The 25132-nt window shown below is 41.4% G+C and overlaps 2 protein-coding genes, 1 long non-coding RNA gene and 1 other non-coding gene across 36 annotated transcripts in view; 1 reads left to right on the forward strand and 3 right to left on the reverse strand.

The window, feature by feature from the left end:
* Hax1 (HCLS1 associated protein X-1) overlaps positions 1–2480 on the reverse strand; it is a 3375-nt gene extending 895 nt beyond the window's left edge. Inside the window, exons 1-3 of the mRNA XM_021157427.2 lie at positions 2274–2480; positions 1487–1749; positions 1136–1323 (exon numbers count right to left, since the gene is read on the reverse strand). Coding sequence (XP_021013086.1) covers positions 1136–1323; positions 1487–1749; positions 2274–2326 — 504 coding nt within the window. The 5' untranslated portion in view covers positions 2327–2480. The remainder of the gene's footprint in view (positions 1–1135; positions 1324–1486; positions 1750–2273) is intronic.
* A 10-nt stretch (positions 2481–2490) lies between these two features.
* On the forward strand, positions 2491–24959 carry LOC110290734. Of its 3 annotated transcripts, XR_002377505.2 has the most exons (7): positions 2491–2603; positions 2901–3055; positions 3917–4027; positions 4848–4980; positions 9913–10102; positions 18685–18748; positions 24894–24959. It is a non-coding gene; the product is annotated as an uncharacterized LOC110290734 (long non-coding RNA). The 3 variants fall into 3 exon arrangements; XR_003836159.1 differs by lacking the exon at positions 2491–2603 and having other exon boundaries at positions 2779–3055; XR_002377503.2 differs by lacking the exons at positions 2491–2603; positions 2901–3055; positions 3917–4027; positions 4848–4980 and having other exon boundaries at positions 9918–10102.
* Positions 3870–25132, reverse strand: part of Ubap2l (ubiquitin associated protein 2 like) — a 57975-nt gene continuing 36712 nt past the window's right edge. For 8 of the 31 annotated variants that reach the window (XM_021157393.2, XM_021157413.2, XM_021157401.2 and 5 more), the window contains 16 exons: positions 24855–25132; positions 24518–24690; positions 22768–22957; positions 22036–22090; positions 20721–20895; positions 20305–20377; positions 18918–19113; positions 18746–18834; positions 16339–16392; positions 14152–14233; positions 12839–13056; positions 11974–12079; positions 6977–7044; positions 6010–6207; positions 5549–5599; positions 4090–4726 (listed from right to left, as the gene is read on the reverse strand). In XM_021157393.2, the coding sequence (XP_021013052.1) occupies positions 4631–4726; positions 5549–5599; positions 6010–6207; positions 6977–7044; positions 11974–12079; positions 12839–13056; positions 14152–14233; positions 16339–16392; positions 18746–18834; positions 18918–19113; positions 20305–20377; positions 20721–20895; positions 22036–22090; positions 22768–22957; positions 24518–24690; positions 24855–25132 (2102 nt within the window). In that variant the 3' untranslated portion in view covers positions 4090–4630. Of the gene's footprint in view, positions 3996–4029; positions 4727–5548; positions 5600–6009; positions 6208–6976; positions 7045–9959; positions 10361–11973; positions 12080–12838; positions 13057–14151; positions 14234–16338; positions 16393–18745; positions 18835–18917; positions 19114–20304; positions 20378–20720; positions 20896–22035; positions 22091–22767; positions 22958–24517; positions 24691–24854 lie in introns of those variants that run through there. The other 23 variants (XM_021157425.2, XM_021157424.2, XM_021157422.2 and 20 more) reach the window with 12 other exon arrangements.
* LOC115030722 lies at positions 14314–14449 on the reverse strand. Its single transcript, XR_003836320.1, has one exon. It is a non-coding gene; the product is annotated as a small nucleolar RNA SNORA58 (small nucleolar RNA).

A 25132-nucleotide genomic window follows, 5' to 3' on the forward strand; every position in this document is an offset into this window, starting at 1 on the left:
TTTTTGGTTTTTCGAGACAGGGTTTCTCTGTATAGCCCTGGCTGTCCCGGAACACTTTGTAGACCAGGCTGGCCTTGAACTCAGAAATCCGCCTGCCTCCGCCTCCCAAGTGCTGGGATTAAAGGCGTGCACCACCACCGCCCGGCTCCTACACTTTTAAGATTCGTTCTTAACTATGCATTTTTTTTTTTAAAGATTTATTTATTATATGTAAGTACACTGTAGCTGCCCTCAGATACTCCAGAAGAGGGCATCAAATTTCGATATGGATGTTAACCACGAATTTAAACTAGTAATTAAAAAAAAAAACAAAAAAACCACAAAGCACAGTATTTCCATTTTCCCTTTGTATTCTATTCGAGTTCTAACATTGCAAAAAGAAAACAGGAGCAGTGGGGTTGGGAAGGCGGCTCATAGGTTAGGGACACTTGCTGCTCAAAGGTCAGGGACACTTGCTGCTTTTCTAGAAGACATCAAGCAGCTCAGAGCTCCAGGGGATTTAACACCTCATCACCGCAAGCACCTGCACCCAAACAAACTCACATGAGCACACATACATATACAAAATAAATAAATCCTAAAAACAACAAACAGCAACAAAATCCTAACTAACAAACTCAGAGGCAGGAGATCCCTGAGTTTGAGGCCAGCATGGTCTATATAGCAAGTTCCAGGTCAGCCAATACTACAGAGACTCTGTCTCAAAATACATAAACAAACAAATCAAATAAAATAAGAGAGCGGAGGGGACACTCTTGTAGAAGACCATAGTTTATAGTTCCCAGAAAGAGCATGGTGGCTCATAACCATACATAATTTGAGTTCCAGGGGATTCAATATCCTTTCTGACCTCTGTGGGCAGAGGTACATGTGGTACAGAGACATTCAAGCAGGCAAAACACTCATACATATAAAAGAAAATAAATAAATCTTAGATGAGGTGTGGTGGCACACATTTAATCCAGAGGCAGAGGCAGGCAGATATCTAAATCTATACAGTGAAGTAAGTTTCAAAACGAAAATCCCAATAATGAAGAAAATCCGGATAAATGAACTAATTAAAGGGGCTAAAATTGCAACTCAACTCTAAGAGATTCCACTAAGGATTTACAGTTCAGGTGCAGAGAGTACTCACCCTATGAAAAGGTCCCTGGGTCCCCCAATCTGGAGCTGGTTTTGGGGATTCAGGTTTTGCATGACTCTCCAAGACCCCCTCAAAGATCCTGGGTTGGTGACTATCTGGGTACTTAAGCATTGAGTCTCGTAGTGTCTGCCCCTCCCGCAGTCTCTCACCAGGTGTTTCTGACTCAGGACCTGGAAGTTCTGTAGAAAGTTGGTAGGTGATTCTGGGATAGGAAAGGCCTTAAACATTTTAAATCTTTTAAAAATCAATTTCTGTAGACTATCCCAACTACTCTGCAAGTTCTGTTATTCACCACTAACCCACTAGAAACCCACAGGTTCTCCCTCAGGGAAATTCACACACCAGGAGAGTGGGAAGGCAAGGTCCAGGCCCCCATCTCGCTGAAGATGCTATTAAAATCTCGTACTAGATCATCAAAGCCAAAGTTGCCGTGGAATCGCATCCCTCCTCTGGGGCTGAAGCTGAAACCGAATTCCTCTGGAGGCTGAGAACCATCAAACGCATAGCTCTCTCGACCCCACGCGCCTCTGTCTTCTCCCGCTTCGTCATCATCATCATCGTCGTCATCATCTCGAGTCATCCCTCCAAAAAAAGGATCTCTGTGGCTGAGAGTGAAGGCAAATAAGCCACGAAGACTTCAACAGTGTCTAAGCCATAAAAATCAACCCAAGGGCAGCAAATTGGGCCAAAGAGGGGTCTGGGCAGCTGAAAACACAGGAGATCTGGTTTCAGAACAACGCTGATGGATCTATTAGGGTTTTGTATTGTTTCTAAACAGAGCCTCTCCACACCTCCCAACAGCTGCCAGACGACCCATGGTTTTTCTTCAGGGTCATCCTGCCTACTACTAATCGCCCAATTACCTGCTCATGGTCCTCTTCCCCAGACCCCCATTGTTTTCTCCGCCCAGGTCCCTGTTGCATCACCCAGGTCTGGAGAAAGCTGCCGTTTCTGTCCTCTTAACGACAGCTTTGATTACTGTGGCCGGGTGAGTACTCAAGAATGCGATCTTTGACAGGATCAAAGGAGTTGAAGGGGGCGGGAAAGGAAGCTTTCCAAAAATATGATGAAGGGGTCAAGTGTCCACCAAAACACTCCTCCCGTATGTCCAGCCCAGAACTATTCTCACCTCCGAGGTCCAGGAAAGCCGAAAAAGCCTCGGAAAAGATCAAAGACGCTCATTCCCGTAGGGGCACTAGAAACTTTGAAGTTCTGCAGCCCATGGACAACAAGAGACCACCACCAGCTTACGCTACCCTGTCGGATATAGCCAGGGCTCAGCGTTCGCTGCCGGAAAGCAACCCTACGATGCGGCGTTGTCGTAAAAGTTGCAAGCCGGAGGAGGAAGAGGCGGGGCTGACGGTGCTCCTCAGACACGAAGCTTCTATACGCTACCTTTCAGTTTTAAGTGAGGGTGGACGTGCGAAATTCCCACTGTCCAAGATCACATCCCTTCTAGGTGATTCTTCCTCCTGCTGATCTGCCAGGCCCCCAAGGGGTGTTTCCGTTTCTCTCTGGAGGGTCCCAGGTAGCCGCCAGAGGGAGTGGCCTGTTCAGAGGCCTGCTTCACCCCAGGATCAGAAAACACCTCCCCCCTTGTGTTTTGTTTCTAGACGGATGTCCGTGACGTCTAATACTAGGCTAGGCGAAGTGTTTTACCTAGTTCCTTAAACCGCGATTTCCCTACTGCTGAATAAAGATGCTAGGAATCTCTTCAGCTAGTAGGGAGTTTTTAAGCTTGTTTTTTTCGATACAGGGTTTCTGTGTGTTGTTCTGACTGTGCTGGAACTGATTGTAGACCAAAGGGGCTACAAACCCGCCTGCCTAATGCCTCCCAGATGCTGGGATTTAAGGCGGTTACCACCACACGCTGCTGCTTTTTAAAAAACTAAACAGATGGCAACTAACAAGGTAAGATTTGTAGACTAGGCAGGAACGAGAAGCTACTTAATTGTGTCTTGGGAAAACCATGCTGTAATGAAACTTGATGGTGTTTTAATCCACTCGGGAGGTATAAGGCCAGTCTGCTCCTCACTGAGTTTCAGGCAAGTCGGTTAGAGTGAGACTCAGACTCAAAATAAACAACCTCCCTCACCTCAGCACAGAGGATATTTGCAGTTTTGGAAGGCTGAAACAGGATCTCGAGTCCTTGGCAATATGGCTCTTACAAAGAAAAATGAAACTTCTCTTTCACGTAATTGAAGTCCAAAAACCTTTTAGTACACCATGCCCCCACCCCAGGTCTTGCTCTAAGATCATCCGTTCTTTTCCCAAAATGTAGGCATTTCAAAGCCACATAAAAGAGGTGTAGTGCTGAGAACCTTTAACCTTAGCACTCAAGAGGTAGAGGCAGGCAGATCTCTGAATGTGAGACCAACCTGTTCTCCACACCAAGTTCCAGGCCAGTCAGGGTTACATAGTGAGACTGTCTCAAAACATAACTCAGAGAACAAGAACTGCTATACTCCTCCAAAGAGAAAAAGACCCTAAGATTTAGTTCTGCCGGCCAGCAGCTAATGCTGGCTTGAGACTTCAGAATCCTTTAAAACCATGCTTAGATTCCCACAAGGTCCTTTGCCTTTTAAATGTCCTTAGCTCCTTCCCCTTTCACTTCCTGAAATGTGTTGTAGATGAGGCAGTTTCTAGAAGAAATGAAGATTTGCAGTAGTTCTTTCCAGTCACAGAATGTAAAAGGAAATCCCCTTAAGGGCAAAATATTAGCACATTAAGGTGAGAGATCTTAAAGGGCAAAGATTTCACTTTATTCCACAGCCTTCGAGCCTGCTAGAGGCCCCAGTTGGTACGGTAATACTTATTCACCAAGCTGGTCATCGACGAGAGTGAGGATATCCTAGACGGAGCAAGAATGGGCAGAGGCTGAAGGTAGAGGTTTGGTTTTTTTTTTCTCCTTTTTTTTTTATATATATATGTATATATATATATATATACAAGACACATTAATCCATTAAATTTGAAGACACAGTACAAAAAAAAAACACTTCAACTAATCCATCTGACAATGCTGTTCATATTTATGACGCCATTTTTTTTAGTGTGTGTGTGTGTGTGTCTGTATGTGTGTGTGTGGTTTGGTTTTCCTAATAATAAAGGAGGAGACTTAGGGCTGTTGGGCTGATATATATTTGGGGGGGGAGGGGTAACCTTCCCACCTCACCCATACACCACCAGGGTGAACAGGAAGAAGTGAAGGAAAGGCAGGTCCCACAGCAAAGTTTCATAATCTTGAATGCAAAGAGAAAGGAGGAAGAGGAGGGGAGGGGAAGAAAATACAAATCCTATAATACATACAACAGGGTGGGATGGTATAGGGATGGGACAGACATGAAGCTGAGGTGTGGGATGGGCCGCTGGGGGTGTGGAGCAGCGGAATCGCCCCACATTCTTTTCTCTCTTTGATGCTGTTTCCATAGTTTCCAGGCTGAGAAGCCCTCTCAGAAGATGGGACAGGAGAAGAGGGTCAGGGCCTCAGTTGGCCCCCCAGCTGTAGCTGTTGTAGGCAGACTTGTTGGTCTGGGGCTTCTGCGGGATGGAGCTGGTCTGGCTACGTTGCCCGCTGCCCGTCTGCAGGGGAATGGGAAGGTTATGGGGGAGGAAAAAGGTGTCTAGTTAGTGGGACCAATCTGTAACATCTTCAAGTGGAAATGTGCAAATAGTCACGCTCTCTCATTTTTTTTTTACTTAGAACCTACTATGAAGCTTACTTTTCAAGCACAGAAAATTTGGTCTACATAGCCTCTTTTACAAGGTGACAGTTTTTTTTAACCTTAAAGTAGAGGAAAATGAAAAATGGACAAGAAAACTTTGGAGATAAAATGGTGAGTTGGTTCTATTCTTGTTCAGTTGACTTCCCCACTACCCACTGCCCTTGTCTAAAAAACAAACAAAGCAACTATGAGAATTCTGACCTTTTCAAAGTGAGTGATGACAAGGTGATTACATTCTCACTCATCTCTCTGAATGCTGAAACATAGAAAGCTATCTTTGAGAGCAAAAAAGCTCTATTTTAGTTGCCCAGCCACCTACGTTGGGGATCTTAAGAGGTCTCTTTTACCACCCTTCAGATTCTCCCACCACCACACATTAATTAATGTGAAACCAATTCAAAGCCACAAAGACCTGAGGCATCAGGCTCCAGATGCTGCCCCAAGAATCTTTTCAATTCTAGTAACCAAGTGCTTTCCAGAGTTGGGGAGGGTAGAAAGATAAAGAGGGTGTTGAGGGGGGTAAGGAAGAGAGAGGATGGGGAGGCCAGAGAGCTTAGCACAGTGTTTCTGTTTGTGTATCCCGATTTGTGATTGGGTAGGCTTTTCAAGTTATCTGAGGCTGTGGAGGTGAAATGGGGACTAAAAAGGTTGGTTCAAGCATATTATTCAGTTTCATTACCTGCTCCTCCTGCTGGCGCTGGCAACAGAGAATCATCTGCAAATATGGTAGCTGAGGCAGAACCAGGATATATGGAAAATAAAGGGACAAACTTTTGACAATAGAACTCCACTGTTAGAAGGGAAAGCTATAATGTCAGGGAAGGGAGAAGGCTGGGAGAGGTTAGAGGGAAGGTGTGACCCAGGTCTGACAGGATAAGGACAACTGTGCCATGGGAGGTGGAAGAGAAAGGTACCAAAGGAACCGGATTAAAAGGGTTTCAATCTGGCCCATTCTTTCATGTTTCCTTTGCTAACTGTTCATGTTATGTGCGCTTGTGTATGTGCTGTGTGCCCCTGGCTGGCACTGGTGAGGGCTGGATGAAGGTGGTGGTAGGAAGGTTAAGAAAAGGAAAAGGGAGGTAGTTTTAAGGGATAGGAAGGAAGAGGAAGGGAAAGGAGAGAGGAGGGAAGGGCTGTTACCTGGCCATCCTGCTGCAGGTGATGGTGAAGGATTTGAGAGTGTGGCTGCTGATGTGGGGTCAGAATATGCATAAAGGGGGCAGGTGGGTAGGCAGCAGCTGTGGCTGGATTGATGGGCCCTCCACTTCCTAGGGCTGAAGGCAAGTTGAAGGAGGCAGCAGGAGTACCGGAATGAAACCCTTGTTTCTCAAAGGACTGCTATCCCAGGAGAACAGGAGGGAAGACAGTAAAACATGATCATTAGAAGAATCCTAGGACTTTCTGAGGCCAAACACCCTTATCCTCAGAAGCAATAGCATACCTCAAGTCAAATATTCAGAAGTCTTAGTTCTAGCTCTGTCTTTTCATAGTTCCATGATCCTAGGCAAATTAACTACTTAACCTCAGTTTCCTCATAAATAAAAGAAATATTGTTGAGCTCTTGTCGTAAGGATCGAGCAGGAAGATGACTGAGCACACCATGAAGTATTAAATTGGCCAGGCATGGTGGTGTATACCTTTAATTCCAATTACTTGGGAAGCAGGTAGATCTTTGGAGTTTGAGACTAGTCTGGTCTACACAATGAGTTCCAGGTCAGCTAGGACTACAAAATGAAACTTCTTCAAAATAAATAAGTAAAAGTAATTTCATGAGAAGATAGAGAAATTTGCTGACTAGTCTAAGCATTCCTGCCTCTGTAGTTTAGCACAAATTCAAACTCCTTAGATATTTTAGAAAAAATGAAGATCTTATTGGGACAGAAAAAGGATAGACAACAGATATATCTGTAAATAACTCAACAACAAACACCTCACTTCATTCCCACCTTTGGTTATGGACTTAGAAAGAATAAAACAGAAGCCTAGAGACAATTCATTTTAGAAAACGTAGGACAGGTTCTTGACAGCATTCCTGAGGGTTGTTCTAACTTCAACTCCACCTCTTCTATGTTCATCCATCTCTTTCTACTTTCATCCAGATACCTACCTGGGTTTTGGAGTACACAGAACCCGATATATCTGGCACGCCCGTGTTACTGGAGGTGACTGACACACCTAGTGGAGGAGGAAAGAGAGGATTAGCTCTGTTGTTAGCCTAGCCTCTGTTTCTAGGACACAGTGATGTCTGCAGCTTTTCTAGCTGTGGCACTGTAAAAGAATTTTGGTATAATTTTTCCACTTTTACGTCAGTTCTGAGATGTCAGAATTCATGACACAAATGCTGCCTAAGAATTCTTTTGTCCTTTATAGATATTATGTATGGAATATATATATGTGGGCTGCTTTTTGAGGGGAACAGGGGGTATTAGCAAAATCTCAGTAGTGTATGATTTGGAAGCAAAAGGATAAAATAAATTTAGTGTCCATTGTGAACCAGTCTACTCAAACTCCACTTAATTGTGCCCTTTAAGACGGGTAAGATTTGGCTCTTTCTGTTCTATAGACATTAAGGATTTTGCTCAAAATCCTTACAAATCCACATCATTAAGTAAGAACAGTCTAGTGCAGTCCCAGAACACTTACTAGAATCCCAGTTTACTTAAAGTCTCACTTTTCTGGTTGTAGAATGTCTAGGCGTATATCTTTATGAATTAATGGGCTGAAACAAGATAAATTTCTAGTTTTATAATTTTAGTGATATGGTGCATAGGGAAGACATAGTAAGGGGTAGTCCTTGAGCCTATACAGAATGTAAAAACAATGTCGTTTTCAGTCTGTCCCTGAAACAACAGCTTTAATCCAGACCTAACTCATATAGGTCTCATTTCCTGTAGAAAAATTCCTTACCACCACAGTTCAAATAATAGTATAATCCATTTTGATTTATTCTCAAGCTGAACTGAACTTACTACTATACTCTTTCTTCCTGAGAGTCTAAGTCAATAAATCAAGAAAACAGGAAAAGCAATGGGATCCTCTAGCATCCTACTAGAGACATTTTAAACAAAAATGTAGAAAATAAGTTAAACTAGAAATTTAATTCACAATTGAAAAAAAATACATTATCAGTTCCTGTAAAGATAAAAAGGAAACCAGAAAAACTGCATTCCTATGCTCTTAGATTCCTGCCTCCAAAGGTACATTGTTGTTTTATAAGGGAGCACTCTGATGGAGTTTTGTTTTGTTCCTGAGAAGAAATGTATTAATGACAAAAATCACAAGGAATACTCCATTCACTCACAATTCAACAGTCTTCATACAAATTCCACAGCCACAACTCTCCTAACCAACCTCTAGAACAAAGGTAACCTTTAGGAGTTACGTTCACAATCATTTAGAATCTTCCAGTAGAATGTTTGTCTTTAAAGGTTAAAGATTTCGTCGATGATGAAGTGCTTGTCTAGCCAGAAGGACCTCTAGCACCGAGGGAAAAGAATTTAACCCTTAAACCCTACCACAACACAAGTTCTGAGAGTGCCCTTCAGAAAGACCAAATATAATCTAGGAGGAAAAAAGCGCAGAACCACAGAAATAAAGCATATTAACTGCATACTTGGAAGGCACAGAGTAAACAAAGGGAAAAATACAACAAACTCTTTTGGAGGTAGCAGAGATTTTCTTCCTTCTCTTTTCAGACCCAATTTCTATCTAACAGAACAATGGGTAGCAGGCATAACTTTAAGTTCAGTTATGAAAGGGGCTAAAGCTAGTCAGAGGTTTGATGTAGAAAGGAAATAAGCCAAGATATAAATAGAACATTTTAAAGACAAAATCAGAGACAATGACTTATTTTTACTAGCTAAGTGCATATAGCTGGTCTGGTTACCGTCTACAAAGAGAAGCCAGGGTGGTTGGTTACACAGGATGGGAGAAATACTAACTGGATTCTTAAGCTAGGTAGTAAGGAGTTAACTTAGTTTTAGCAAGTTCCTACTTTGTTTTGTTTTTTACCTAAAAAGTTTAGTTTCAGAGATCTAAAAATTGCATAGAAGATAGGAGGAACCAGGAATGGGGCTAGAGGGAGAGAAGTTCTGTATAGTAGCTGTAATAGCCTCTATTTAATAGAAAACCTAAAACAACAACAAAAAAACAGGCATTGGTTTTCCTATTTTCACTTGTTATCCCAGAGATCCTCAGAATAGAGTTCTTCTCTTTTTCCCATCCCACATGTCCTGCCTACCCCAACTCAATAGTTATACAGATCATTACAAAAACAATGTAGGTGGTAGGCAGAAAAAACAAGAACACATTTCTTTTACTTAGCATTGTAGCAACTTAGAAAATTGATTACACTCCATAGGACCAGAGGGGTAGGAACTACTAAAGGAAAGCTGGATATATGGTTCCAATTAACCAAGATTGGTAGTATCATTGTTCAAATTTATGTTATAAACCAAAGGCTGATAGTGTGCCAGTCGGTGAGTGCATGGAGATCAAATTTTCCACCAGCATATCTGACCAAACATCTCCCATACATCTTTGGCTATATCCACAAGTTTAAAAAAATGACTTACAAGTAATTCATTATCTCTGAAAAGCCATCAAAGGACCATGTTCCCACTGGTCCCAAAAAGCCTGAAGTCATCAACTAATTGATCTTTAATGACCTGATGAGCTACCAGTCAGCCTTTGAGAACTAGATGTAGAAATTAAATCTTAGATGATAGTTTCCTAACAACAGCTTTGAACACTACCTCTTTTCCCTTTCATCATTTCATGACACTCTAACTTCTTATCTTTCCCCTCAGCCTATGCCAGAGGCAAGGGGATGACCTATATGAAAAAGTAAAGACATAAAAGCATGGGAAATCAGTTTTGTTTTTGTTTATTTATAAATAGCTTTACCAACCAATCAGTAGGCTGGAAACAGACTGTTTTCCCTCCACCCAAATTAAAAACCACTAAACTAAAACACTAACAGCTCTTTGGCTATACTGGGGATTGATTGAAAAAGCCACCCTCCACCCTTTATCCACAATACAGCATTGGCTCCTAGTGTCCAGAAAGACATGCACGGAAAGAACGCAGAGTTAGCTAAAGAAATACCACAGTTTATTGAAGACTACAAATATTTTGTTACAAGTTGGAACTACATGCCTTCCAGAAATCAAAAGCAACAGCAGGTGTGTGCATTGATGCTTCGGAGGTGCTGCATGGCTCGAACTCGAAATGGGTAAGACAGGGTCAGACATATGGGGGAAAGGGAAATGGGGAACGGGCAAGTTCAAAAGCCCAGAAGGTATCCACCAACTCATTTCCCCAAGCCACGCAGGCCATGGCCTCAGCTCAGCAGGCTCTCCTCAGTGGTCTGGTTTCTGAAACAAGACTTCAGTGCAAATTTATACACACACACAAAACACAGCCCCCAGGCTTGGGCCAAATTAGCTCTCAGCCGTCCAGAAATGCTTGTAAGGGGGTGGATATTTTCTTCCTAAAAGGAATCAAATACATAAAGATAAATGAATTTAGAGGTTGATGAGGAATATAATGATAAGAGCCCTCTGTTGGGGGTTAGGAACTGGGGGTTCTCAAAAAGCTGCTATAACAGATTTCTGAAATCTTAAGGTAAGTAAGAAGCTACGAGTTTCAGAATCAGATTCCAACTTTCATCAATCACATACCCTTTAAAATATTTGTAACTGGACCGCCAGTACCTAAATGTAGTACTAAATTTTGGGATGAAGCCACTCCAAGTCAAAAAGCTTATACTTCTCTCCCCACCAAAGATTAGGCTAGGTCCTGCTCAGTCAGAGTAGTAGCCATAGGAGTACGGGTATTAAATCTCAGCAGTTCTTCAAGATTTGTCAATTAATCTATATCATGACCCAGGCTTTCTGTGCTCAGTTCTCTAATCACTGAAATGCTTAGTTATTTACCCACCCAGAGCCCACAGAAAAGTGAAGAAGACTGGTTGCTCCCTCTAAATCCCATAAAACTATGGGTTTTTATTTACATAAAAATGTAACCAGGCTACAAGCTTTTAAAGATAATTCAACCCTTATCCCTTAGCAACTGCACCAACCACCTCCCCCAGATTCACCTAAAAGTCACTTTAAAAAAATTACATGGAATTGTTTCCAGTCCTGTACTAGAGCCAGATACGGGTATATACCTATTACATCATTACTCAGGAGAGAGTGGCAAAAGGTTTGCCACAAATTTGATGCAAGCCTAGGCTTCATAGAGACCTAGTCTCAAAATTAATACAAAACAAAAACACAAGCCAGATGTAGAGGTGTACACCTTTAGTCCCAGAACTCTGGAGGCAGACAAATCTGTGGATTCCAGGTCACCCTGGTTTACATATTGAGTGCCAGGACAGGTCTACATAGAGACACCCTGTTTCCAAAAACAAAACCAAAATGAACCAAATTAAAAAATATATATATAAATTCAACAACACAACAAGAACAACAAAACCCTACAAAAACAAAATGTTCTTTTTATCTCCATCTTCCAAAAGCAGGACATCAGGTATAGAGGCCAGAGGCTATGTGTCCATAAAATCTGTATACTTCCTTCCGTGCCACCAGATGTGCAATAGCAACAAGACTAGCTATATAAATGAAGAAGCCTAAGGGTTCAAGTCTCACTCTAATGAGTAGTCAATCATGTCTACTTGTTTTTCTCCACATTGTAGGTCTTCTAGAGAATTAAAAAGGGGGAGTCATGTAACAAAATTAGTACAAACACATTTATGCCAAACATATTGTGCACAGTATTAGAAATCTCTTCTCTTCAGAACTCTTCCACTCTCAGTGCCATGCCATGGATACTACCATTTTCCCTCACTGTCATTTCAAAGAAACTCGGGGTCCTTGCTTTATTTCTCAAACTCAGATCAGCCAACACTAGTCTTTTGATCATTCCCACTGTGAATAGTGGATACAAATCCTAGCATAAATCTTCAAAGACACCTAACTCAGCCAAACAATGGCAATTATGTGTCAAGAGTTAGCATATCCTTACTGACTTTTGAGTGGGTCTTTTTCTATCTACTAATATACCACACAGACCACTGAGCAAGGGTCAAAGGTAACTTACCAGTGTTGTATCCATGAGACCCATATCCACTTGGCTGTTGGAAAGGGGTAGCCGAGGCATTCACACTGACATTCACACCATGCTGCTTGGAAGAGGTAGGAGCCACCTGAAGAGCAAGAAGGACAGAAAAGTAATGACCCAGCAACAGATAACATCTGTCTCACTTGTCCTTCAAAGACTAGACATTTAGGTAGATACTTATCGTAACATAGGCCAGTCACAGACTGAACAGTGAAATGGGATCATTCTTGATAGTTAAATGAGAAAATTCTCACCACCCCACATATGCTCATCTGGCCCCTCGTTCCTTGAGATTATGGAATTTCTAGGAGGTGGAGCCTTGCTGGAGGAAGTATATCAGTAGGATAGGATTTGAGGGTTTGTGCCCTGCCCCGAATTCTTGATCTCTCTACTACTTCCTGCTCCTGGGACCTCACCATTATGGACTCTCTTCTTCAAACTGTAAGCCAAACATCAACTTTCTACTATGAGTTGCTCTTAATCATGGTATTATAAAATAACAAAAAAGTAACTGATACAACTAATGTTTTTAGAATTGACCCAAGAAATCAAAAGGTAGAGTGGTTTAGAGATAAAGAGACAATGGTTACAGGGAAAGGAGGGGCAGCAAAGACACACAGTATCATAGTCCTCTTTTGGATAATTCTACTATCAGGCAATTCTTGTTCTAATTAAAAATTTCATACCCTTTATTCCCAGGCCAGAAATGGGCCAAAGGTACAAGTTATCTACAAGTTATCCTCATGTATTTCTTAAGGAGTCATGTAGCTGTGAAAGCAGCTAGGATGGTGCTCAGGACTGGGATCCCTTACAACAAGAAGACCACAACCACTTAGTTACTCACAGGGAACACAGCAGGCCCATACTGGAAGGTGCTGGGGAGGCCCGGGACCCCTGTGTAGTATGGCAGGCTGGTGTAACTATAGCCAGGAGGCAGCGCCGGGTTCAGGAATGTCTGCTGCGTGGTGTGGTGAGTCTGCGTCTGGTTCTGTTGGGGTTGGGCCAAGGTTGTGGCTGGGGCTGGGGAGGAGGCATCCCCGCGGCCGAATTTGGTGAGGTCGCCTATGAAAAGAAGGGCAGCTATACACTCTATAATGTGCAAAGAGGCTTCCAGAATGACACCTCCCAATGTTTGTTTGCCAACTTGTTTTCTATCATCTCCATTGCACCCTTGTTTCTCCAAAGCTTGAAGGATAACAATAGTTGAGGAAATTGAAAAGATAATGATTGGTCAGTCATGTAAAAACAAACAAAAATCAGCCAGGTAGAGGTGACTTTGCACACCTTTAAACCCAGTATTCAGGAGACAGAGGCAATTGAATCTCTGAGTTCGAGGTCTACAATAGAGTCAGTTCTAGGATAGCCAGGGCTATACAGAGAAACCCTGTCTTGAAAAACCAAAAAAAAAAAAAAAAAAAGCCAAAACCAAAAAAAGCAATCATACTTCCAGCGAAAGATGGACTAGCTAAAAACCAAAAACACTCATTAAAGTTGAGAGTATAGTTCAGTACTAGAGCTTATACTTACAATGGTAAAAACCTGCATTCAATATCCAGAACCATAATGCCGAGAAATGAAAGTAATAATATAAAAAGATGTCACAGGGGGCTGGTGAGATGGCTCAGCAGGTAAGAGCACCGACTGCTCTTCTGAAGGTCCTGAGTTCAAATCCCAGCAACCACATGGTGGCTCACAACCATCCATAACAAGATCTGACTCCTCTTCTGGAATATCTGAAGACAGCTACAGTGTACTTACATATAATTAATAAATTAAAAAAAAATGTCACAGGGAGCTGAAGAGATGGCTCAGTAGTTAAGAGTACTGACTGCTCTTCAGAGGTCCTGAGTTCAATTCCCAGCAACATCTCACAACCATCTGTAATGGGGATCTCATGCCCTCTTCTGGTGTGTCTGAAGACAGAGACAGTGTATTCATATACATAAAACAAAATCTTTAAAAGAAAAATGATGTCACAGGAACATATTCATAGTAGAATTATGAAACTCCCAGCCTTGATTCATCACATCCATGATAACAAGGGATAGGGAGGAAGAAAATTCACAATTCTGCCAAAAATCTTAATTATGGAACCCTTCTTGCTTCTACCTCCAATTCTAATTCACCTCCCTGTATTCAGCTCTATCCCAATCCTACCAGAGTAAGGGTTGCTGGCCAGGCTACCATCCCTCCCAGTAAGTGGAGTGGTGGGTGTGGGAAACGGGATACTGTAGTAATCCTAGAACCAAAACAAAAGAGCATAAATTAAATTCCACTCATCCTTTATCGTAAAAACCACAAAGATGAATAGAAGCATGAGACTGTTGGGAGTATTGCAAGTTATCCAGTTACTGATTTAAAAGCTTACAACTCATATGAACTCCAATTAATCTGGCATACACTGTTCTCCTCAGCCTGCCATGAGTAGAATAAGACAAGGTCTACGGATATGTTCATTGGGTACACATTAAGGTCTAGTAGGACCAACAAGGTTTAATATTATACAGATCTTCCCAGCTAATTTTTGAGAACACAGGTTCTTCTTTTTCCTGACGAGCTTCAGAAGCTGAGTGTGGAGATTGACTCAGTAGGTAAGAGTGCTTATTACTACTTTGATCTCCAGCATCCATGTAAAGAGGTGGGTATGACCATGGGCATGTCTATACCAGTAGCAAGTAGGATATATGGGTGGGTGGGCAAAGTGATAAAACAGGATACACTTAATATTGTCCTCTGGCATCTGCAGTCATATGTACTGCATGGGAGGCAGAGGCGGATGGATCTTTAGAGTTTGAGACCAGGATAGTCTACAAAGCAAGTTCTAGGCCAGCCAAGGTAGCTACACAGTATGGCTATGTAGACTGAGTGGTGGGATTAAAAGCATGTGCCACCACACCCAGCTCATCTCACAACAACAAAAGCTGTGTATGGTGGTACTCCCCATAATCCCAGCATTTTAAGATTCTGAAGCAGGACAACTATCAAGGCCAGATACAGTCTAGGGAGATTCTGTATCAGTACAACATAATCTGGTCCTGTTGAGGAAGGCTTGTAAATCTAACTACTACCAAGTTTTAGGCTATCCTAAAATAAAAAGTGAGTTCAGCACCAGCCTGAGCAATTTAATGAAACCAAAAGCTCTGAAGTATAGCATTTGCCTAAAATGCAAGAGGCACTACACAAGTCTTAAGACTGACTGGGTATTGTGACACATTCCTTTAATTCCAATACTCAGGAGGCAGAGGCAGAGACAGGCAGATCTCTATCAGTTTGAGGCCAGCATGGTCCACAAATTGAATTCCAGGACAGCAAGAGAGAAACACACAGAAACCCTGTGTCTAAAACCAAACAACCAAATAAAAAAACCTTAAGACATTAAAAAAACAGAGGTTGGATGTGGTGTCACAGGCCTTTGATCCTAGTACTCAGTACACATAGTTAGGTCTACGTAGAAAGACCAACTCCAGAAAACAAGCTAGACCAGGGCCATTACCTATAACTAATAACACACACACAGTACTTTATCTATGCTATAACACATTATCATTATAAATGTTTATAGTCCCAGATACTTAGGAAATTGAGGCAGGAGAATATGAGGTCCAGTAGTTTGAGGCTAGCCTGGAAAACATGGTAAGATACCTCTCCAACTAATCAAAAGAAAGGGTAAGAATACAGCTCAGCAGCAGAGTATCTACTTAGCATGCTTAAGTTCTAGGTTCAACCATAAGGGTCTCTAACAATAATAACAAAACAGAACAGGAAGCTGATGTTGATAGGAAGCATGTTAACAGTTTTATTATTAGTCCATTTGAGGTGTTATGTCACATGTGTTTTGGTAACCTGATTAAATTCCCTGTATGTGTGTGTATATGCATATATAATAAAGTATATGTGGGGGGCAGACTGAGAAACAGCTGTTTGTGACAATAATCAAACATCTGAGAATCCTTCCATCAGTTTTGTTTTTGTCCCCCTGAAAGAAAGGAAGTACAGTAGCCCAAGCTGGTCTTTAACTCACTATATAACTGACACGTTTTGAACTCTTGGTCTTCCTGTTTCCACTTCTCACACACTGGGATTACAGGCATGAGCTACAACTGATTTCAACAAATCAGTTTGCTTCGAGGTGGTGTGCATGCCATTAATCCCAGCACCTGAGGCATTAATCTGGAGGCAGAGGCAGAGGCAGGGGGATTTCTGTGATTTTGAGGCCTGTCTGATCTACAGAGTGAGTTCAAAGACATCTAAGGTTACATACACAGTAAAACCCTGCCTCAATGCACCTAACCCAATCCCTCAATTTAATGGTTTTTTTTCCAAATTTCTATCCCACATACTTACCAATGGAAATCTTGTCTGGAGCATCTGTAAATCATCATAACCATATACTTGTGGCTGCAAGACAGACATTTAACAACATTAATGGGAACTAGTCATGATGGCAGCATCCTCATTGTCAGAACAAAGATTTATTTCCTTCTGTTTTCTTTAAGTGGAAAGGAAAGTACAAAGAGATTAAATGCTTCATGAAAGGTCTTAAAGCTTTCCTGAAGCTACATACTATATAAAGACAAGGGCTGACATCAGGGCACCTGTAGGGGAGAATGGGTAGTACATGAACAGCAGGCTTTAATTTCTATTTAGCAGTCACTGTCTCTTGCAGTATTTAAAATTTGGGTTGAAATGTGAAGGATTCATATTTTATCCTCATTTTTCCATATTTCTAGATACAAAGTGTTACTGTTAAAAAGTATTCAATGTGGGGGCTAGAGGGATGGATCAACAGTTATGAGCACTGGCTGTTCTTCTAGAGGAAGTAGGTTTGATTCGCAGCATCTACAAGGTGGTGTACACCCATCTGTAACTCCAGTTCGAGGGAACCCAATGTTCTTTTTCTGCCTTCCAAGGGAATCAAGTACAGACATATATACAAAGCACTCCTAAACATGGAAATACATTTTTTTTAAAAGTATGTAATGTGAAGTTAGAGAGATGGCTCAGTGATTGAGAGCACTGGTTCTTGCAAAGAATGTAGCTCAGTTGCCAGGGCCCATAAGACAACTCAATGCTATGAGTAATTCTAGTTGTCAGTTCAATGCTCCCTTCTGACCTCCACACCTGTCTACCTCACATGGTGCACATTCGTAACACAGGCAGAACATCCATACGTGTTAAAAAAAGAAAAGAGAGATATGTAGGAAGGGAAGTTGGGAAGTTCAAGAAGGAATGAGGAAAATGAGAATACAGGGGTGGTTATGATCAAAATATTATAGATATGTAAGAAATTGCCAATTAATAAAAGTTATTAAAATAAGAGAAAACAAAGGCAGGCCCCAGAGGCCTATGCCCTTAAGCCCAACTCTCAGGAGACAAGAAACAGATCTTTGAAAGTTCTAGGTCAAAGTTACGAGTGCAATTTGGGCTGGGCAGTGGTGACATTGTGTTTAATCCCAGCACTTAGGAGGCTGAGGCAGGCGGATTTCTGAGTTTGAGGCAAGCCTGGTCCTACAGAGTGAGTTCCAGGACAGCCAGGGCTACACAGAGAAACCCTGTCTTGAGGGGGAAAAAAAGTGCAATTTAGATATTTCTTCTATTATCTAAACTTCTTCCATAGGGTAAAAATAAGTTTTAATTTTGAGATTGCACTCACTGTGTAGTGCTAGCTGGCCTAGAATACAGTTGGGTGACCATGTTGGCCTTGAACTCTAAAAACTGAACTGCCTCTGCCTCCAAAGTACTGGGATTAAACACAATGTCATGTGGCCAAAAAAACTGAAAAAAGATTTTTTAAAATTTATTTTTCTATCTTCAGATGTAGCTCTAGCTGTCCTGGAGTTTTCTATGTAAACCAGACTGGGCTCAAACTTCACAGAGGCATGACTGTTCCTGCCTCTGGCTTCTAAGTGCCAGGATTAAGGGCATTTGACAATACACCCAGCAAAAATGGGTGTTTTTAATAGAATTTTTATAAATATTTTTCACTTTAGTGGATACTGAATACTTAAAGGTGACAGTTAAGGTAGTTCTAGAATTGAGTTCTTAAAAAGCCAAAAAAAAAAAAAAAAAAAAAATCAAAGGTCCAACGAGGTAGAGAAGCAATAGCAATATAGAAAACCACTAAGAAACTGCACAATGGCCTTTGATGCTCAAGGTCCAGATCATAATTCACAAAGAATAAATACTCAGCAAAGGGCCCTGACTAAGTTTATTCCTTGCTCTACAAAAACGATTGCATTTTGAAGGGTGGAATCTGGACAGTTATCCCAAGAGCACTGGCTGTTTTTCCACAGAACCCAGATTTGATTCCCAGCACCCACATGACTTGTACAATTGTCTGTATGTAACTTGAGTTTTAGGGGATCCAATGCTGGCCTCCACAGGCACCAGGCACACTATGGTGTATGTAACATACATGTAAACAAAACCTCCAGATACATAAAAGCAAACAAATACACAAACCCTGTTACTTTTTTTGGCTAGTGATATAGCTTAGTAAGTAAGCAACTTGCCACCAAACAAAGCAAGCCAAACTGGAACCTGAATAAAGGTGAAATGGAAACTCCAGTTTCCTCTGATCTTAGCACATAATAGGTGTACACACACACACAAATTTAAAAAAACCATTTGCCCAAATGTGGGTACCATTCATTTATTCTGCTTTAATTATTGTTTTCCCTCTGAATCCAGAACTACAGAGAAGAGTCACACCATCCTCACTTTGTGGAGAAGATCCTTCAGTCCCACTTACCGGGTAGGCATGTAACAGCCCCGGAGCCATAATATATGGATTAGGCAACAATGGCGGGACTCCAGGAGGAAGGTTGGGAGGAGCTTTTCCTGAAAGAAAACATTTTTATGCTGTCATACAATTTACTATCTCCTCCATCCCAGAGGAATGCCACCCTCCTAGGCAAAGCTACCTGAAGTTGTAGCAACTGAGCTTCGAGTTGAGGCTGTGACAGTAGAGTTGCTGCCCAGGCTAAGGCCCAGACTACTGCCACTATTCAGACTGGAGGAGACACTGACCACTGGGGGAGGTGCAGAGACAGTGCTGGATGTAGTAGAGAAAGTGCTGGAGGAAGAATGTAGGTTCGCCTCACTCTCCACACTTGTATGCTTCAAAGGGAAACAGTAGAAGATAAAGAAAACAACGATTAGCAATAGGTTAGAGAAGATAAGCAATGTATGACCTCATCAAATCTGAAATTTAAAAAAGCCAACCCAGGGTATCAGGGTTTCTAGCTACATGTTCCTCGCAATTGCCCATTGGCCATCATCATTGTTTTTTTGTTCAGAAAAACTGCAAAGTGGCTGGGGACAAATTCCATAGGGACCAATGACACCAATTAGTGAGGGGAAAAAGCACAGAACTAAAAAGTGTATCACAGCCTTCTTTTCCACACCTTGCTTCACTAGTTCAACTTACAAAACTAAAATATAAGCTGGAAGAAAGTACCAGCTTTGACTTTAAAACTAAAATTTCATAGTTTAGGAAAGCTTTAGCCCTAATAGCTTTTCCTAGGCTTCTATAAACTTAACACCTTTCCCTAAGTAACCCTGGCAACCATAAAGTAATTCATCTGAACACCATTTTCATAAAGACGTCCTGCTTCATACCATTTTAAAGACTTATATTTCCCAGGCTAAGAACAAACACACTTATACCAGTTAAAGACACAATTTTTGTAGGAATTAATCCAGGGCCTTATGCCTGTTAGTGATGAACTCCATGACTGAGCTATAATATCTTTTTTTTTTTTTTTTGGAGACAGGATTTCTCTGTGCAGTCCTGGCACTTACTCTGTAGACTAGGCTGGCCTTGAACTCAAGAGATCTGCCTGCTTCTACATCCAAAATATTGGGACCTCCATTAAAAAAAACAAAAAGTGTATGCTGTTCTGCATTTAACAGAGAACATGAAGTCCTTGCCTATTTTCTGTGAAAAGGAAAAACACTTTTAATTATGCTCCATTAAGTGCAACTTCTGGACTCTTTTGACTTTCCAATATCCTTTTACTCTTTTTTCTACAAACTCAGTTGAGTCAAAGAAAATTTCAAGAACATCCTACTGGGTGAGCCAGGTGTGCCTAATACATACCTGTAATCCCAACACTAGAGAGGCAGAGGCAAGGGGAATTTAAAGTTAGTCCACATAGAGTTTGAGGGCTACATAGCAAGGTCCTGACTCAAGAAAGAGGAAAAGCCTACCAACCAACCAAAACAAACAAACAAACAAAAAATTACATTATGTGGGACAATCTTATGGTTAGAAAATTAAAACCACTTCCACTCAAGCATCATACTTACCAAAAGAGTGGATGTTGAAGTACGCCCAGAAGATGTTGATGAAGAAAGGGTATTCTGCTGTGTAGATAATGCACTATGAAGGAGAAAAGGTTGCCATCAGCCACTAACACAATGTTATGGTTTTATCTGACCTGGAACTCCAATGAGCAATTACCACAAAACAAAACAAATACCAAAGCAGAAGAGAGGAACAAGATTTCTGAGATCATACCGACATAATATAATGGCTAGTTTTTAGGGTTGTTAACAATCAAAGCAAGAACAGATTCTAAAAGCAGATAAATCTCCTTTGTCATTGTCACTTCTCACAAAAGCAGGGCTAATGTAGTCTCTAACAGGTACAGTAATAAAGACCAGACCAGATGGGCTCTGTTACTGAAACACACAAACCCAACTAAGTTCTCACCCCAAATTACCTGCTATGTTGTGTGGTGGTGGTATTTGGAATCTCCTCCGTATGGCTCAAGCCACTTAAGGAGGATGAATGCTGATTGGCTGTCGTCAGTAAGGAAGCTGCAGGTACTGTTTCATTGAGAGAGGGTATACTAGAAGTGGAAGGTGATTCAGATTTCACTGCAGAGCCTGTAGCACCTGGAAATAGGAAAACATTTCCCTTCATCAGAAAACAAGGAATTATCTATGAGTAAAGAAAAACTACAATCCTCAACTACTTGAAAAGAAAAAAGAATGGTGGGAGTTAGTCATTTATGTTAAGCACAACTCTTTTTGGACTACAGAGACAACTCAAGGTAGACTGCTTATATCAGGCCCTGGGTTCCATTCCTATCAGCACACAAACCACTTGATGACTTGACTCTGATGCCAAAATCCAAGTGGAGAATGACAATAGACTCCTGAAAGTTTTCTCTGACATCCATAAGTGCTGTGGCACACACATGCTTGTACTCACAATACCCCCCCCCCCAAAAAAGGATAAACCTAAATTTTAACAATCTAACTGAAATAGAGAACTTACTATGTATAGTAGTTCATGCCCATAATCTAGCTCATGGGAAGCTTACACAGAAAAATCACTATGATTTTCAGAGGAGCTATGGCTACAGCATGAACATGTGTTTCAAAAAACCAAATATGGCTGGAGAGATTGCTTAGCACAGTTAAGAGCAAAGGCTATTCTACCAGAGGATCTGGGTTTGATTCCCAGCACCTGCATGGGATGTGTGTATCTCCAGTTCCCAGATCTGGCACCTTCATATAGATATAAATTCAGGAAAAACACCAACGTACTTAAAAATTTGTTTTGTTTTGTTTTTTAAAAGATATGGGGTTAGACAGATGGCTCAGCAGTTAAGAGCACTCAATTCTTCCAGAGGACCCAGATTTCCAACAATCCACATGGCATCTGCAACCAGTTTCAGGGTATCTGACACTGGGCACATACTTGGTACACAGACACTCACACAGGCCAATGCCCATATACACAAAACAAAACAAAAGACCTCAAAAGATAGAGAAGTTGAAAACCGACTATGTATACATACACACACACACACACACACACACACACACACACACACACACAGCTGAGCACAGTGGCACATGTCTTTAATTTCAACACTTGGGAGGCAGAATGGACAAATCTCTTGTGAATTTGAGGCCAGCTTGGTCTACACAACAGGGTCCTTCCTACCTTACAAAAAACGAACAACTCTACATCAATGTTGAGGAAAGCCACTAAAACCAAGAAGAAAAAGCCTGGAAAATGCTTACCTTCAACAGATTGCGTGGTCTGTAACTGCGTGGCCTGCACAGAGCTAAAACCATTCTGGAGCAAAAAAAAAAAGCAAGAACAGACAAGCTTGTAAGAGAGATGTTATCAGTCACTTAATTTAATTTTGGTCAAATATAGTTTAGGGAACCTGGAAAGATGGCTCAACAGTTAAAAGCATGGATTACACACAAACAGCACCTGAGTTCAATTCCTATCGCATATATTAGACAGCTCACAACCACCTGTAACTCCACTCCAGGGATTCTGGTGTCTCTGGCTTCTTGTGTACCAGCACTCATATGCACACAGCCACTACCCCACCAAATAGTTTAAAATAAAACAATTTTTAGGACCCATCCTGCTAGACAGGTACTTCAGACCATCTTAGGTATATGTTATCCCTTTTACCAGAGTAACGTAGATTTACTAATATATATATGCACCTCGAAGTTTAGCAATCTGATCTTCTATGAGGAAAGGACAGGTATTTGAGACAGTTTTGCCATAACCAATAAATCTTTATTGCAAAGAGAAATGTTCTGAATCTTGAGGGTCCTCCACATTTGCTGAAAATAATGTTTAGTTTACCAATCACAGAAATGTGCTTTTGTCAGCATTTCAGTTGGCACCTCCAAGACTGTAGCACCATTTCCAGAAAAGTGAAACAATATTAGAGGGACTTTGACCCACTACTTTGCTAACCAAGGCCCAGGGAATCATTAAACCACTACCTTAGCCTGAGTCAGGTCCTTCTGGGGTGATGAAGAGATGGAGCTGGGATACCGCCGCGTCTGTGTGGATCTCTGTTCATATAGAGGGCCCTGAGCATTATTTTGGGAGGTATAAGTTGTCGACTGAATCGGGCCACTCTGATAACCAGACTCCTGACTCTGATTAGATGAAACTGTAGATGAAGACTCACTGTGGAAAAGAAAAAAGTCTTAGGAAATGATGATGATCATCTATTGGAATAAAATACTTTCAATTAACAAGGAGAAATTTGTAAAAATCAGGCACTTGAGAGACTGAAGCACTCAGTGCACCCCTACACATCACACCTTGAAACCCTGGCACAAGAAAAATCATCTATTGATCAGTTTCATCACTGGTAGAATTTCTCAGAGTGGGGAAAACATTTTTTGAATTATGCTTCAAAGAAACTCTTAGCAGTGGTAGTGCACACCTTTCATTCCAGCACTTGGGAGGCAGGCAGATGTCTGAATTGAGGCCTACAGAATGAGGTTTAGGACAGCCAGGGCTACACAGTGAAAGTCTGTCTTGAAAAATCAAAAAACAAAACAAAAAATTTAAGATTTAATGTATACCAGTGTTTTGTTCACATGTATGCCTATGTATCATGTGGATTCTGAAAATCAAGTTGTGTACATGGTCAACAAGTGAACTTAACCATCAGGTCATTTCTCCAGCATTTCCCTTTGGGGCAGGTTGTCACTAGCCCTGGCTGGCTTTGAACCTCCTGAGTGCTAGGATTGAGGGTATCAGCACGCCCAGCCTGTCTTTCTGAAGTTTCTTACCTGAAATGGTTTTATTCCAATAGCAGATTATCACTAGTTTCTGTAACACAGCATTTGCTCTCATCTCACACATTTCCCCTACTCCCATGAGCCATAACAGTCGTCCAGAAAAAATTTTTTTACATAAAATCTCTATAGGCATCAGTGGCAATTATGACTCAACTAATCTGATCTAGACTAAAGCCAGATAGATACCTGTATTAAGGAAAAATTGATTATCTATGCATAAGATGGCTTTCCTTGATAACTACCAGAAGACAGAAAAGGTTCATTTATTTTTATGGCTTTTTTTTTTTTTTTAATTTTAATGTTTTTCCTGAGTTCCTATTTTTACTTTTCACAAACACAGTCCCACAAAAAATAAAGCACTTTTCACTGCAGGAGATGTCAAGGTACTGTCAGAATCAAACAAACCTTGAGAAGCTAGGGAGATGGCTCAGTTAGTACAGCATTAGCCATGTAACAATGAAGGTATGAACTGATACTGAACACCTACGTAAAATCTGGGAAGAAGACATTTATGATCTTCGTACACTGGGGAAATGGAGACAGTAAGTTTCATGGAGCTTACTGGCTATCCAAATTGGTCTAGTGAGCTCCAGGTTCAATGAGAGATGCTGATTCAGACAATGAAGTAGAGAGTGATTTTTGAGAAAGACACCTGATATTGACCCCTGGCCTCCAGATGCACGTGTATGTCTGCACATACATACAAAACAAACAAACAAACAAACTGAGCTTAAGACATTCTAGAAGTACCTAAATGGCATTTATCTAAATGTTTAAAATCATAGATAATCCTAGTAACAATGTATTTCTTTAAAAGCACACAACAAAATGCTATGATTGACTACTTTTATCCAGTCAGAGATATGGCCTCTCCAGAGGAGAAGTAAGCACAAAACTAAGCTACCAAAAGAGGTCTTCTGGGTGATGATTCCTCTACCTGGCCGTGCTGGTATACAGGCTACTAGGAGCCTGGCTTGAGGAGGCGCTCGTGGTGGGGGTGGACTCATAATCAGAAAGGACAGGCTCTGACCCAAACTGCAATGCCCCAAACTGTAGATTTAGCCCTGAGATATCTGCTGAGCCAGGCATCTCCACAGCCAGAGCAGGAATCTATGAAAAAGGTAGGAAAAAATATGTAAATGTTTAATACAATCTTTTTGTAGAAATAAAATTATTCCTTTCATCTTTAAATTTCCAAATAAACCCTTAGACTATCTTATCCTGAAATACCATAACCCCCCTTAAAACAGCATCTCCCTGAAAAGCTCAAATACCTTAGACGTCAAGGAGGTTTTCTTCTTTTGCTGTTTCAGTTTCTGCTGAGCCGGCTGAGGGCTGGAGGACTGGTTGTCTGAAGACCCCGGAGACATCTGTGGAGCCGAGGTGGATTTGCTTGGCAGAGGAGAAGAGGGGGGAGGTGGTGCAGCTGTCGAGGTAGCCACTGCAGGTGGCTTCTCCTGAAGGAATACCTCCATCATGGTTGAAGATGGGGTGAATGCCTGGCGCTTTGTAAAAGGACTGTGCACTGTTGAATCATTTGCACTCTTCAAAT

The sequence above is a fragment of the Mus caroli genome, chromosome 3 (genome assembly GCF_900094665.2).
Source record: "Mus caroli chromosome 3, CAROLI_EIJ_v1.1, whole genome shotgun sequence".
Taxonomy (NCBI): domain Eukaryota; kingdom Metazoa; phylum Chordata; class Mammalia; order Rodentia; family Muridae; genus Mus; species Mus caroli.